This window comes from Notolepis coatsorum, assembly GCF_963971535.1.
Source record: "Notolepis coatsorum genome assembly, chromosome: 8".
In the NCBI taxonomy this organism is placed as follows: Eukaryota; Metazoa; Chordata; class Actinopteri; order Aulopiformes; family Paralepididae; genus Notolepis; species Notolepis coatsorum.
Genome location: NC_140172.1, coordinates 151063931 through 151079305, shown reverse-complemented (window position 1 = coordinate 151079305; position 15375 = coordinate 151063931). Strand labels below are relative to the sequence as shown.

General features: G+C 40.7%; 1 protein-coding gene across 1 annotated transcript in view; it reads right to left on the bottom strand.

The window, feature by feature from the left end:
* Nucleotides 1-15375, bottom strand: part of igsf9bb (immunoglobulin superfamily, member 9Bb) — a gene marked incomplete at both ends in the record, with an annotated part of 506998 nt that overhangs the window by 36650 nt on the left and 454973 nt on the right. The window contains 2 exon segments of the mRNA XM_084319954.1: nt 9799-9844; nt 12911-13075. Coding sequence (XP_084176080.1) covers nt 9799-9844; nt 12911-13075 — 211 coding nt within the window.

Below are 15375 nucleotides of genomic sequence, written 5' to 3'. Positions count from 1 at the left end.
CGCTCTCTGCTGAGGGCCGGGGAGGTGCTTCCGTTTGAAATATAGCTCCTTATTATTTCACTCGTTTCTGCTAAATGTAACTCATTTTTAACGTTCATTTTATTACATGGTTTTATGACATTTGTGCTCATTTGACCACTAGTTCTAGTTTTATAGGTAGGTTAAATGTCACAATGATTGCTAGTTTCCATTATCTCTGTTCTCTGAGTTATTATTATTATTCTGGTGAAAAAAAACGAATGAATTGTTTAATTTAGTACACGTAGGTATGAGTTATTCTGGTGAAGAAACGAATGACTTGTTTAATTTAGTACATGTAGGTATGAGTTATTATGGTGAAGAAACTAATGAATTGTTTAATTTAGTACATGTAGGTATGAGTTATGGTGAAAAAACGAATGCATTGTTTAATTTAGTACATGTAGGTATGAGTTATTATGGTGAACAAACTAATGAATTGTTTAATTTAGTACATGTAGCCGGTATGAGTTATTATGGTGAACAAACTAATGAAGTGTTTAATTTGGTACATGTAGGTATGAGTTATTATGGTGAACAAACTAATGAAGTGTTTAATTTTGTACATGTAGGTATGCAAGATGTGCAGCGACCAGAAGACTCCAGCGGTGTTGTTTTATGTGTCTCCTGCAGGTATGTGGCTCCATGCATATTGTATGTTTATCAATGTAAATTAATTTACCTGCTAACTCTATGCACTGTGGCATTTCCTGCTCTGTTCAGCATGTGGCGCTAGTTTACCATTTCTGTTTTAAGTAATGTTTTGATTTTATTTTGGTTTAGTGTAAGAGTTTAATTGTATAAAGCTCCCAGCCAGCCATACACATGTCTAGACGCGTGATTACGAAACCAAGCCGCATTTCTCGGACACTCTCTGATTGGCACTGACTGACGCTCTCTGATTGGCCACTGACACGTTTTCCCAATCCGTGACGAGCTGTGTCTTTGCCCATTTCCACGCCAAACAGCCTGCAAACTACCTGGCGTTCTATCGCCATGCTCTAAGACAAACTCTAACCTTAACCAACTTCGAAAGAGTGCCTAAGCTTAACCGTCGAAAGAACTTGCCGTCACGCTCTAAGACAAACTCTAACCTTAACCAACTTCGAAGAGTGCCTAAGCTTAACCAGTGTAGAAACAGGCGTCGGCTAATCAGAGAGCGTCTCCGAGAAATGCGACTTGGTTTCGTAATCACGCTGTCTAGACTGTAGCTTATGTACTGTGTTGTAGCACACAAGCGTTTTCACGGCGCGTCATCAAACCGGAAGTCGGCCATTTTGGAGATACTGAATGTTTACAACGCAACCGAACTCGCATCTGTTCTGATTGATTGATTGATTGAAAAGTTTATTAACAGATTGCAGAATGGGTACAGTACAGTACAGCTCAATACATACAATTGTTAAGGGGATGCAGACCAGAGAAAGACTTTCGTCTTGTTTACATCAGGGTCCCCCATTTTCAATCCATCATAACATATATGACACACACGACATACAGATAGACAGTACTGCTACATCTATACATTTATGACATACCAGATTTGCAAATACAGTACTGTTTGTGATACAAAAAGTGTCCAGAAAAAGAGTATACATTTGACGTAGAAACTGTACATTGGAGGAGGTTGGGTAGGTGGGGTGGGTGGGGGGGCTGTACATTGTCTGGTCATTGTTGCTCAAAAGGGTCAATTATTGTTGTGTTTTTGGCTGTACTAATCGGTCGGACCGGGAAAAGCATTTAGAGTACTTCAGATTGCCAAAAGCTATTACAAATCAGGGAGAAGAGTGCAAAGAATTGTCTGAGGAAAGGAGGCAAACACCCCCTCTCCTCTACTCTCCCGCCTGAACGAACTACCAAAGTACCGATCAGCATGTTGATCCAAACATTTGTACTAGTAGACTATTTGAAAAAAAATATCAAATGTAAAGATCAGTTGATCTAGTAACGTTATTGAATCACCTACCTTGGCTTTCACAATACACAATTCACAATACACATGTCCCCTATCCCACCCACCCACCCACTCCCTCCTAATGTACAGTTTCCTCCCCCTCGTATGTATATATTTTCTGTTAAGATCTCTGTTTAACTACTGTATATTTGCATATCTTGTATGTCACAAATGTAACAGTACTGTATACCTGTATGTCAGAAATGTCATGATATATATCTGTATGTTGCGTCATTTATGTCATTTTAATCATGGGCTGACATAGTGAACTACCTAGTTTTTTCACCATCTATGTTCTTCCTGTGCTCCAGGACAGTTCAGTCAGTATGTTCTTCCTGTGCTCCAGGACAGTTCAGTCAGTATGTTCTTCCTGTGCTCCAGGACAGTTCAGTCAGTATGTTCTTCCTGTGTCTCAGGACAGTTCAGTCAGTATGTTCTTCTTGTGCTCCAGGACAGTTCAGTCAGTATGTTCTTCCTGTGCTCCAGGACAGTTCAGTCAATATGTTCTTCCTGTGCTCCAGGACAGTTCAGTCAGTATGTTCTTCCTGTGCTCCAGGACAGTTCAGTCAGTATGTTCTTCCTGTGCCCCAGGACAGTTCGGTCAGTATGTCAGTACATACTGAGGAAGAACATACTGACTGAACTGTCCTGGGGCACAGGAAGAACATACTGACTGAACTGTCCTGGGGCACAGGAAGAACATGTGTGAATTCTTAAAATGGGTGGCTTTCCAATGGTGACAGCAATTACAACTATTCATGTTATTATTCTGCCTCCCTCCAGACCCCCCACAGATCTCTGTCTGTGAAGAGGAGGTTCCCCCTGAGCAGCAAGAGAGGAGCCCCAGTCTGAGCCAGGAGCAGCCAGAGCTCCTACAGATGAAAGAGGAACAGGAGGAACTCTGGACCAGTCAGGAGGAAGAGCAGCTTCAAGGTCTGGAGGAGGCTGATATCAAGTTCACTTTCAACCCTGTCCCTGTGAAGAGTGAAGATGATGAAGAGAAACCTCAGTCCTCATGGTTTAACCAAACCCAGGACCCAGAGCTCCTACAGATTAAAGAGGAACAGGAGGAACTCTGGACCAGTCAGGAGGGAGAGCAGCTTCAAGGTCTGGAGGAGGCTGGTATCAAGTTCACTTTCAACCCTGTCCCTGTGAAGAGTGAACATGATGAAGAGAAACCTCAGTCCTCATGGTTTAACCAAACCCAGGACCCAGAGCTCCTACAGATTAAAGAGGAACAGGAGGAACTCTGGACCAGTCAGGAGGGAGAGCAGCTTCAAGGTCTGGAGGAGGCTGATATCAAGTTCACTTTCAACCCTGTCCCTGTGAAGAGTGAACATGATGAAGAGAAACCTCAGTCCTCATGGTTTAACCAAACCCAGACTGAGGAAAACAGAGAGACAGAGCCTCTAGCCAGCACCTCAACAGAACAGATGAAAACAGAACCTGATGTAGAGGACTGTGGATTATCAGAACCAGTCAGTAACTTAGATCCAGCTGGTGATTTAGAACCAACTACAGATGGCCAGCTCCTCTCTTCACACTGTTCTGGAACTGATACTGATGACAGTGATGATTGGCTGGAGACTGGTGAACCTCATCCTGGTTTAAACTCACTGACATCAAAGAAGACACAGAAAAACAAAGGACAGAGTTTGTCTAACACCAACCAGTTCAAGAGCTCTGTGGTTGCATCCCATGAGGTGAAATTATCAAACCAAATACCATGTGAGACCTGGAGCTGTAAAGTGTGTGGGAAATGTTTTCCTAATAGGAAAGCTTTAATGCGCCATCTTAAAGCCCATTCTAGTGACTGTGGTTTGTGTGGAAAACATTTAGAACCCACAGAGAGCTTAAAACTTCACTTTCAAACTCACAGGACATGTACTGTTTGTGGCAAGAAATTTACTGTCATTACATTCTTGGAAGCACATATGAGAAGCCACACTGGGGAAAAGCCCTATAGTTGCACACTCTGTCCTAAAGGATTTAGTAAAAAATGTCACCTAAAAGTACACATGAGAAGCCATACTGGGGAAGAGCCCTATAGTTGCACACTGTGTCCTAAAAGATTTAGTGTAAAATCTCACCTAAAAGACCATATAAGACGCCATACTGGGGAAAAGCCCTATAGTTGCACACTGTGTCCTAAAAGATATATTAAACGGGGAGACCTGAATATTCACATGAGAAGCCATACTGGGGAAAAGCCCTATAGTTGCACACTGTGTCCTAAAAGATATATTACACAGGGAAACCTGAATATTCACATGAGAAGCCATACTGGGGAAAAGCCCTATAGTTGCACCCTGTGTCCTAAAAGATATAATAGACAGGGAGACCTGAATAGTCACATGAGAAGCCATACTGGGGAAAAGCCCTATAGTTGCACACTGTGATAAAATATTTGGTGCAAAACGTGACTTAAAAGTACATATCAGATACTCTGGGAAAAAAACATTTAGTCGTGAAGTTTGTGGGAAAGGATTTACTCGGAAGGCATATATAAAGACACACATGAGGATTCACACCAGAGAAGAAACAAACTCACGTCCCTCCCTCCCTCATCTAGTTCACATTCAACCCCGTCCCTGTTAACTCATTGACTGCCACGCTCATTTCCCATCTTTACTCAATGGCACCAGCGTTATTGACCATTTTAGCGATGTTTGCGGACCCATCGTGTGTTCTGTATTATAGCTATGGAGACAATAGTATGGCTCATTTGACAGGCATTGTTTATAGTCCAAGACTGACTAACCAGTTAATTTCTACATACTTTAGTTTGTGCGCTATTCCATGCAATTTTTTTTTTTTTTTTACAGTGCAATAAAATAGTTCTGGATTACTGTTCAACAGTTCAAAGTCGTCTTTACCTTCTCTGTTTGGTATCCACAGTTTAAAACTTGACAGTCTTCCCTCCTGTCTTATACCCACTTTGACCCTTCGAACCTCCCTCTCAGGGTACAGTTCCCTCTCAGAGTGCAGTTCCCTCTCAGGGTGCAGTTCTTGGCCTGGTTCCTACACAGTTTTAAAGCCTGACAGTCTCTTGTTTGATACCCACACAGTTTAATACCTGACAGTTTTGAACCTGTAATAAAAAGCAATAGACAGAGTAAAATAATACAGTGCAATAATAGAATAGTAGAATAGAATAGATAGTAAAATTATGCAATAGAATGGACAGAGTAAAATAGTGCTACAGTTACAATCAACATAATGAATAAAGGAAGATCCGGTCAGTTTGTTGTAGGCCTCAGTGTGCCGTGTATGATTGATTGATTGATTGAAAACTTTATTAACAGATTGCAGAATGGGTACAATACAGTACAGCTTAATACACATAATTGTTAAGGGGATGCAGACCAGAGAAAGACTTTCATCTTGTTTACATCAGGGTCCCCCATTTTCAATTCATCATAACATATATAACATACATAACATACAGATAGACAGTACTGCTACATCTATACAAATCAAATCAAATCAAATTTATTTATAGGGCCCGACAACACACGTTAATGTCCCCATGGGCCGTACAGATCTTCTTTAAACAAGTCAAGAAGAAAACATAACAATAAGTCAAGAACAGAACAAGAACACCATAAGGTGCAAACATTTTTAGATGGATGCAAATAAATGAAAGAATGCAAGCACTCCCAGACATACCCCACGCGAAGGTAAGGAAAAACTCACTAAAACCTAACATACATACCTAATACATTTATGACATACCAGATTTACAAATACAGTACTGTTTGTGATACAAAAAGAGTCTAAAAAAGAGAGTATATACATTTGACGTAGAAACTGTACATTGGAGGAGGTTGGGTAGGTGGGGGGGGGGGGCTGTACATTGGAGGTGGGTGGGGGAAACTACAAGCAAAACTGTACATTGGAATATCGACTAAACCTTACTTGGTCCCAAGAAGAGGGTCTTGTGTATTATTGGGTTAGGACATTTACTGTACATTGGAGGGGGTTGGGTTTAGACATTTACAGGGGCCAATTTTCCAACTGCAGTCTCCCGCAGGTGCTCTTTGAAAGTGGGTAGTGATTCACATTCCTTTACAGCTGTGGGTAGGGCGTTCCACATTGATGTGGCATAATTGCGAAACGTGTTTAGTCCCTTGTTTGAGCCGAATCTGGGTTTGACATGATTTGTGGAGCTCCCTCTGGTGTTGTGATCGTGGTATTCACTGGCCTTTGGGAAGTATTTTGACATGTACATGGGTACTTTAGTCGTGTAGTGTATCTTGTAGACCAGGCCCATTGCAAGTTGCTGTACTCTGTCGTCTACTCTAACCCATCCTAGGTTGTCAAAGTGGGCAGGGATGAGGTGGGTTCTATGAGTAAGGTCAAGCAGTAGTCTGACCAGTTTGTATCCCTGCCCTGCATGGAATGTTCCTCCTGAGCAACGGCAGAAGGATCCGCCCCTTGCTGACAAATGAAGCCACCCAACTCCTCGTCCAATCAACAGTCACGTCTCGCCTCCCTCGACTACTGCAATGGGGTAAAGTTAGGGGTTAAGTGTCTTGCTCAAGGACACTTCGACACGCTGCCCGGGAGAAGGGGAATCGAACTGGGAACCTCCAGATTACCAGATGACTGCTCTACCTCCCGAGCCACTGATTAGTATTAGTGCTAATCAGATGTATGTACAGAGTTGTAGTATTAAGTATTAATATGTACAGTGATACAGGTATAAAGACACTATGGTAGTGAGTCATACTGGCCAGCAGCGTAACTAGTAAGAGTAGCTAAGAGATATGTACAGATATACATATAGTAATTATATATATATACTATTGTTCAAAGTCGGGGCTGACATGACACCAACAGAGCTTCCAAGGTATTCAGAAGGGTATGCAGCTGTTGAGACCAATCTGGTGCTGCAGCTCGGCTAACTGTGTAACTGAGGAAGTGATCAAGTGAACACACGCATGCTGCATGCACCAACCAGCCAACCAATCTAATGAACCAACCAACCAAACTAATACACCCACCAACTCACCCACCAAGCAACCAATCTAATGAACCAACCAAACTAATGCACCCACCAACCAACCAACTCACCCACCAAGCAACCAATCTAATGAACCAACCAAACTAATGCACCCACCAACCAACCAACTCACCCACCAACAAACCAATCTAATGAACCAACCAACCAAACTAATACACCCCCACCAAGCAACCAATCTAATGAACCAACCAAACTAATACACCCACCAACTCACCCACCAAGCAACCAATCTAATGAACCAACCAAACTAATACACCAACCAACCAACCAACTCACCCACCAAGCAACCAATCTAATGAACCAACCAAACTAATGCACCAACCAACCAAACTAATACACCCACCAACTCACCCACCAAGCAACCAATCTAATGAACCAACCAAACTAATGCACCAACCAAACTAATGCACCCACCAACCAACCAACTCACCCACCAACAAACCAATCTAATGAACCAACCAACCAAACTAATACACCCCCACCAAGCAACCAATCTAATGAACCAACCAAACTAATACACCCACCAACTCACCCACCAAGCAACCAATCTAATGAACCAACCAAACTAATACACCCACCAAACTAATGCACCAACCAACCAACCAACTCACCCACCAAGCAACCAATCTAATGAACCAACCAAACTAATGCACCAACCAACCAAACTAATACAACCACCAACTCACCCACCAAGCAACCAATCTAATGAACCAACCAAACTAATGCACCAACCAACCAAACTAATACACCCACCAACTCACCCACCAAGCAACCAATCTAATGAACCAACCAAACTAATGCACCAACAAACCAACTCACCCACCAACAAACCAATCTAATGAACCAACCAACCAAACTTATGCACCCACTCACCAACCAACCAACCAATCTAATGAACCAACCAACCAAACTAATGCACCAACAAACCAACTCACCCACCAACAAACCAATCTAATGAACCAACCAACCAAACTTATGCACCCACTCACCAACCAACCAACCAATCTAATGAACCAACCAAACTAATACACCAACCAACCAACTCACCCACCAACCAACCAATCTAATGAACCAACCAAACTAATACACCAACCAACCAACTCACCCACCAACCAACCAATCTAATGAACCAACCAACCAAACTAATGCACCCACCCACCCACCCACCAACTCACCCACCAACCAACCAATCTAATGAACCAACCAACCAAACTAATACACCCACCAACTCACCCACCAAGCAACCAATCTAATGAACCAACCAAACTAATGCACCAACCAACCAACTCACCCACCAACCAACCAATCTAATGAACCAACCAACCAAACTAATGCACCCACCAACAAACCAATCTAATGAACCAACCAACCAAACTAATGCACCCACCAACTCACCCACCAACAAACCAATCTAATGAACCAACCAACCAAACTAATGCACCCACCCACCCACCAACCAAGTCACACACCAACCAACCAATCTAATGCACCCACCCACCAACCAACTCACCCACCAACCAACCAATCTAATGAACCAACCAACCAAACGAATGCACCCACCCACCAACCAACCAACTCACCCACCAACAAACCAATCTAATGAACCAACCAACCAAACTAATGCACCCACCCACCCACCAACCAACTCACCCACCAACCAACCAATCTAATGCACCAACCAACCAACTCGTCCACCAACAAACCAATCTAATGAACCAACCAACCAAACTAATGCACCCACACACCAACCAGCCAACCCACTAACCAAACTAACTAATGCACCTACCAACCAAACTAACTAATGCACCCCCCAACCAATCAACCAACTAACCAACCAACCAAACCAATGAACCGACCAACCAAACTAATGAACCAACCAACCAACCAAAGTTAGGCACCCACCCACCCACCCACCAAGCTAATGAACCAACCAACCAGATTAATGAACCAACGAACCAAACGAATGAACCAACCAACCAATCAAACTAATGAACCAACCAACCAATCAAACCAATGAACCAACCAACCAAACGAATGAACCAACCAACCAATCAAACTAATGAACCAACCAATCAAACCAATGAACCAACCAACCAAACTAATGAACCAACCAACCAAACTAATGAACCAACCAACCAATCAAACTAATGAACCAAATAAGTTAACTCAACCACCCACCAACCAGCCAACCAACCCACTAACCAAACTAACTAACGCACCCACCAACCAAACTAACTAATGCACCCACCAACCAATCAACCAACTAACCAACCAACCAACCAAACTAATGAACCAACCAACCGACCAAACCAATGAAGCAATCAACCGACCAACCAAACGAATGAACCAACCAAACAAACTTAGGCACCCACCCACCCACCCACCAACCAACCAACCTGACACATCCACCAAAAAAACAACCAACCAACCCATGACTAACCAACCCACACAGCCACAAATCAACCCACCAATAGTCCCCAGACTCCCCACTTGAACTCTATGTTTGATAGAGAATGATCTATCATCGTGTGTGTTTATTGTGTTGAACAATAAAATAATCATTTAAACATACAGACTGATATGAAGACAACATATGGGCACTGCTTAAAGTAACTGCAGTAGATGATGACAGCATGTGACAGGAGCCATTCATAACAGGTTGTTGTTGTTGTTGGTAAGAGATGGGACTGACCAAGGACCTTTCTCTAACGAGGTCTGAGTTATGGTGCAGGGCAACAGCTCCGGCCTTAATCTGGATAAAGCGCAGGGACAGAGAGAGGAGAGGTGTGTTGTTACTTACGGCGTCTCCATGCTTTTCCTGCAGTGGGTTATGGAAAGAGGGGGGTCTAGAAAGAAAAACAGAGAAATAACGTACAATTATTGTATTTACATTTAGTCATTTAGCTGACGCTTTTAACCAAAATCGACTTACAAATTGTACAACGACAAGTCAGCAGGAGAGCTACAGTTCGTCAATAGTATTGATCTTGAGTGTTACAGTCTGAGTGCATGGCAGTATAGATATTAGCATGATAGGTAGTAGTATAGTAAGGTACATACTTATAGTATAGTAAAAAGACTAAGACGTTTCTTTTTCAGATATTGGTTGAAGAGGTGTGTTTTTAGTCTGAATAATTTGATATGCGAAAGTGGAAAGTATGGCATCCTAGAGTAATGTGGCATTACGAACGAGGTTGACATATATATAGCCTCTAGTATGGTATTGCTTGAATTAACACTGAGGATAACATTTGTTGCATGATCCTTTATGCTTTAGAATGCTTCTGCTTTTTGACAGGAAAGGAAATACCAGTTACTCTGGGAAAACGATGAGAAAATATTCACCTCTGCTTTGTGCAGACTTGAAGAGCCACACATAATTTGACTGAATAGCTAGACCATCTGGTTTTAGCCCACATATCTGGAACCTCAGCTCTGTGTAGCCATGGCTGCTACTGTGTTCATACTGCCCTCTGCTGGATCTCAACAGAAAGTGCAGGGCAGGAATTGAAACGGTTCTGTATCAATCGGGAACCTGTCCTCCTACATCAGTGCCATCTGAGAAAATGTTATTCTCTGGGAGCCCCACCTGAGAAGACCTTTGTCGTCGGATATTCATTCCTTAGTTGTCTATTGAGGAGATAACAGTGGTGAAAGTGACACCTCTGTAAAGAGCCAATAGTCAGCCTCTCATTGTCATTGGCCCCATCAAGGACCCCCGGTATGTGAATATACATACTAGATCAGCTGTACGTGAATATACATACTAGATCAGCTGTATGTTAATATACATACTAGATCAGCTGTACGTGAATATACATACTAGATCAGCTGTACGTGAATATACATACTAGATCAGGTGTATGTTAATATACATACTAGATCAGCTGTACGTGAATATACATACTAGATCAGCTGTACGTGAATATACATACTAGATCAGCTGTACGTGAATATACATACTAGATCAGCTGTACGTGAATATACATACTAGATCAGCTGTACGTGAATATACATACTATATCAGGTGTATGTTAATATACATACTAGATCAGCTGTACGTGAATATACATACTAGATCAGCTGTACGTGAATATACATACTAGATCAGCTGTACGTGAATATACATACTATATCAGGTGTATGTTAATATACATACTAGATCAGCTGTACGTGAATATACATACTAGATCAGCTGTACGTGAATATACATACTATATCAGGTGTATGTTAATATACATACTAGATCAGCTGTACGTGAATATACATACTATATCAGGCGTATGTTAATATACATACTATATCAGGCGTATGTTAATATACATACTATATCAGGTGTATGTTAATATACATACTATATCAGGTGTACGTGAATATACATACTAGATCAGCTGTACGTGAATATACATACTATATCAGGTGTATGTTAATATACATACTAGATCAGCTGTACGTGAATATACATACTATATCAGGCGTATGTTAATATACATACTATATCAGGCGTATGTTAATATACATACTATATCAGGTGTATGTTAATATACATACTATATCAGGTGTATGTTAATATACATACTAGATCAGGTGTATGTTAATATACATACTATATCAGGTGTATGTTAATATACATACTATATCAGGTGTATGTTAATATACATACTATATCAGGTGTATGTTAATATACATACTATATCAGGTGTATGTTAATATACATACTATATATACATACTATATCAGGTGTATGTTAATATACATACTATATCAGGTGTATGTTAATATACATACTATATCAGGTGTATGTTAATATACATACTATATCAGGTGTATGTTAATATACATACTATATCAGGTGTATGTTAATATACATACTAGATCAGGTGTATGTTAATATACATACTATATCAGGTGTATGTTAATATACATACTATATCAGGTGTATGTTAATATACATACTATATCAGGTGTATGTTAATATACATACTAGATCAGGTGTATGTTAATATACATACTAGATCAGGTGTATGTTAATATACATACTAGATCAGGTGTATGTTAATATACATACTATATCAGGCGTATGTTAATATACATACTATATCAGGTGTATGTTAATATACATACTAGATCAGCTGTACGTGAATATACATACTAGATCAGCTGTACGTGAATATACATACTAGATCAGGTGTATGTTAATATACATACTATATCAGGTGTATGTTAATATACATACTAGATCAGGTGTATGTTAATATACATACTAGATCAGGTGTATGTTAATATACATACTATATCAGGCGTATGTTAATATACATACTATATCAGGTGTATGTTAATATACATACTAGATCAGCTGTACGTGAATATACATACTAGATCAGCTGTACGTGAATATACATACTAGATCAGGTGTATGTTAATATACATACTAGATCAGCTGTATGTTAATATACATACTAGATCAGGTGTATGTTAATATGCATACTATATAGGGCTGCACGATTAATTAAAAAAAAATCGCGATCTCGATTCATAGACCTATGCAATCTAATGTCTAGATTATGACGATTTTTATTTTATTTTTCTATTTTTTACTTTTTACTTTATTTTTTTGATGGCGATTCTGACTTGAGTTATTTTGTATGTTACAAGAGACTTTTAAGTTTAAGTCAAGCGCTTTGATATATGTTATGTTGTCTGTTTAAGAAAGAGTGCAATAAATGATTTTATTGAAAAAAATAAGAATCGCGTGAGAGAATCGTGATCTCAATTCTTGAATCTTAGAGAGAAAAATCGTGATTCACATTTTAGCAAGAATCGTGCAGCCCTAATACTATATCATAAGAATATGTGTGCATTTTCTTCCTTTCTATCAATCATGATAGCCCCCCGCCCTTCCTCTTCCTCACCTCTCTTCCTCTTCAGTTTGCGGCGGCGCTGCTTGTTGACGAAGCAGGCGGCCAGAGTGCTGAACAGGACGGCCGCTGCCAGGAAACAGATGGTGGCCACGATGCCTGCGACCACCGGCCTCGCCAGACCAGCCTCCTCCACCATCTCCGGGGGAGGGAAGAAGTCTGGGGAGAGGGTAGAGTAGAAAGCTTTATTGTCATCGGCTGTCCCCCCTGCCCTCCCTCAGGTCCCTGCACGACTCCAGGGGGCGCTGAAGAGGGCAAGAAAGATCATGGCCGACCCCTCCCCCCCCCCCCGGACACAGCCTCTTCACCCTGCTCCCATCTGGGAGAAGGCTGAGGATCCCAAAGGCTCGTCACAGACTGAGTTTCTTCCCCTCAGCCGCCAGGCTGATCAATGCCTCAGGTCCCCCCCCCCCCCCCCCCCCTCTGCCCCCAAGTGACACTGGCACAATGACACTGACTGCACTGCACTGGTCTTTACTGGAACTCTGCACTTTACACTTTATATATGTATTTAAATGATTAATCCTCCACTGCACTGTTTTTGTCCTGTGTCTGTGTTGTTGTTACTAGGGCTGACCTTCGAATTTTCTTTTGGCAATCGAAGCTTCGGGGCCGAGCTTCGATTTTAATTCGAAGCTTCGAATTAATTTTTTTGAATTAATTTATATATATATATATATATATATATATATATATATATATATATATATATATATATATATATATATATATATATATATATATATTTTTATCTTATGTTGTGGGACTTGTACAGCACTTTGGTAAACTTTGTTGTTTTTAAATGTGTTCTATAAATAAAGTGGATTGGTTTAATGAATTAAGTAGCCCCTTTCGTGACTGTGACGCAGCCAACACGGCTGTGTGATTTAATTCAAGGTGGATCGCTCTTGTCGTTTGAACAACTTCAGATTTCATGGGAACTACCAATCCCCCAAATCAAGAATGTTTAAGATGAATGAAGTAAGATTTTGATTATTTGAAATATGGCCTGTGTAGACTAAACTATGCACAGAATTATGTCAGTCTACAAGGTCCGGCAATGTAGACCTTGTAGACTCCACTACAGACCAATTATCAGTGAATGTTCATGCATTTTTAAGAAGGGCTACTTCCACAAAAAAACAAAGAACTTACCAAAACATCTCAGTAGCACCTTATCTAAATGTTCTATTTCATATATGGAGATTCATATTTATTTATGTATTGCATGTAGGCCTGCCGCGATAAGCAATAAATCGATTAATTGCTGCGATAATTAAAATGAATGCAATGATTTTGACGGGCGCGATTAATTGCTATTTGCGCGTTTGTTTTAATGAGGCGGAACCAGTGCCGCTTGTCAGTCACTGTCCGTGTTGGGAGGCGGGCCGCTGACGTTACTAGAGTACAGCACGGGAGCTCCGTGGGGCAACGCCACAGCTTAACTACATTTCTCAATAGTGTTGCTCCTTTTAACCAAGTAGCATTATTTGTAGTGTAACGTTAGCTATTTTTAGACCCAAGTAGTTACTCGCTACTGCCCGAGTAGGTTGGTCTCATTCCATGCTAACAAACGAAATACAACGTATAGCATAGCTACAAGTACAACACAGAATAACGTTAATACAATTACATGCATCATTGTTTACAATGAACGGGTGGGGCTGGTCAAAGGACTGGACACGGGGACAAGTTAAACATGAATTAATTTATTATAACACTCCGGTAGTTTCGAGTCGTGCTGCAGTGCTTACGCACCACAGCTATTCTATTATATACTGCTTTGACGCTTCCTCCTCATCGTTGATTGCCTGTAGTAGCTGCATCTAACGTTAGTAGCTAACGTTAAAACTAACCTAAAGTTAGTTGTTCACCAACAATCTCAACATTTGTTATTAGCTCAAAAACAACCGGACGAGACAAGTTGTCGGCTCATATGTTCTGCTTAGGATAATCACAACAATACTTCCGGTCCGGTCGGTGGGCTTCAAAATAAAAGTCTAAAACCGGAAAAGACGGAGCGGTGGGCTTCAAAATAAAAGTTTTGGGAAATAAATTTCTCAAAAAAAAATCTCTAACCGGTCGCAATAATATCGCTTATCGCGATATTTTCGGGGGCAATTAATCGCCCAGCAAAATGTGTTATCGTGGCAGGCCTAATTGCATGCATTTCTACATTTTATTTCCTATTTTGTTTATTCATCCCAGTATCTTTCTTTCTTATGTGTGGAATTCTACAAGGCATTTACATTCACATTTACATTTAGTCATTTAGCTGACGCTTTTATCCAAAGCGACTTACAAGTTCTGTACGACAGGTCATCAGGAAGGATACAACTCTATCAGCTGAGTAACAATATTCATCAAAGTGTTGCGTGTTACAGTGTAGGTTAGTTTATTAGGACAAGTGCATGACAGTAAGGTTAGTTAGGGTTAGATCTTTTTTATTTTTATTTTTT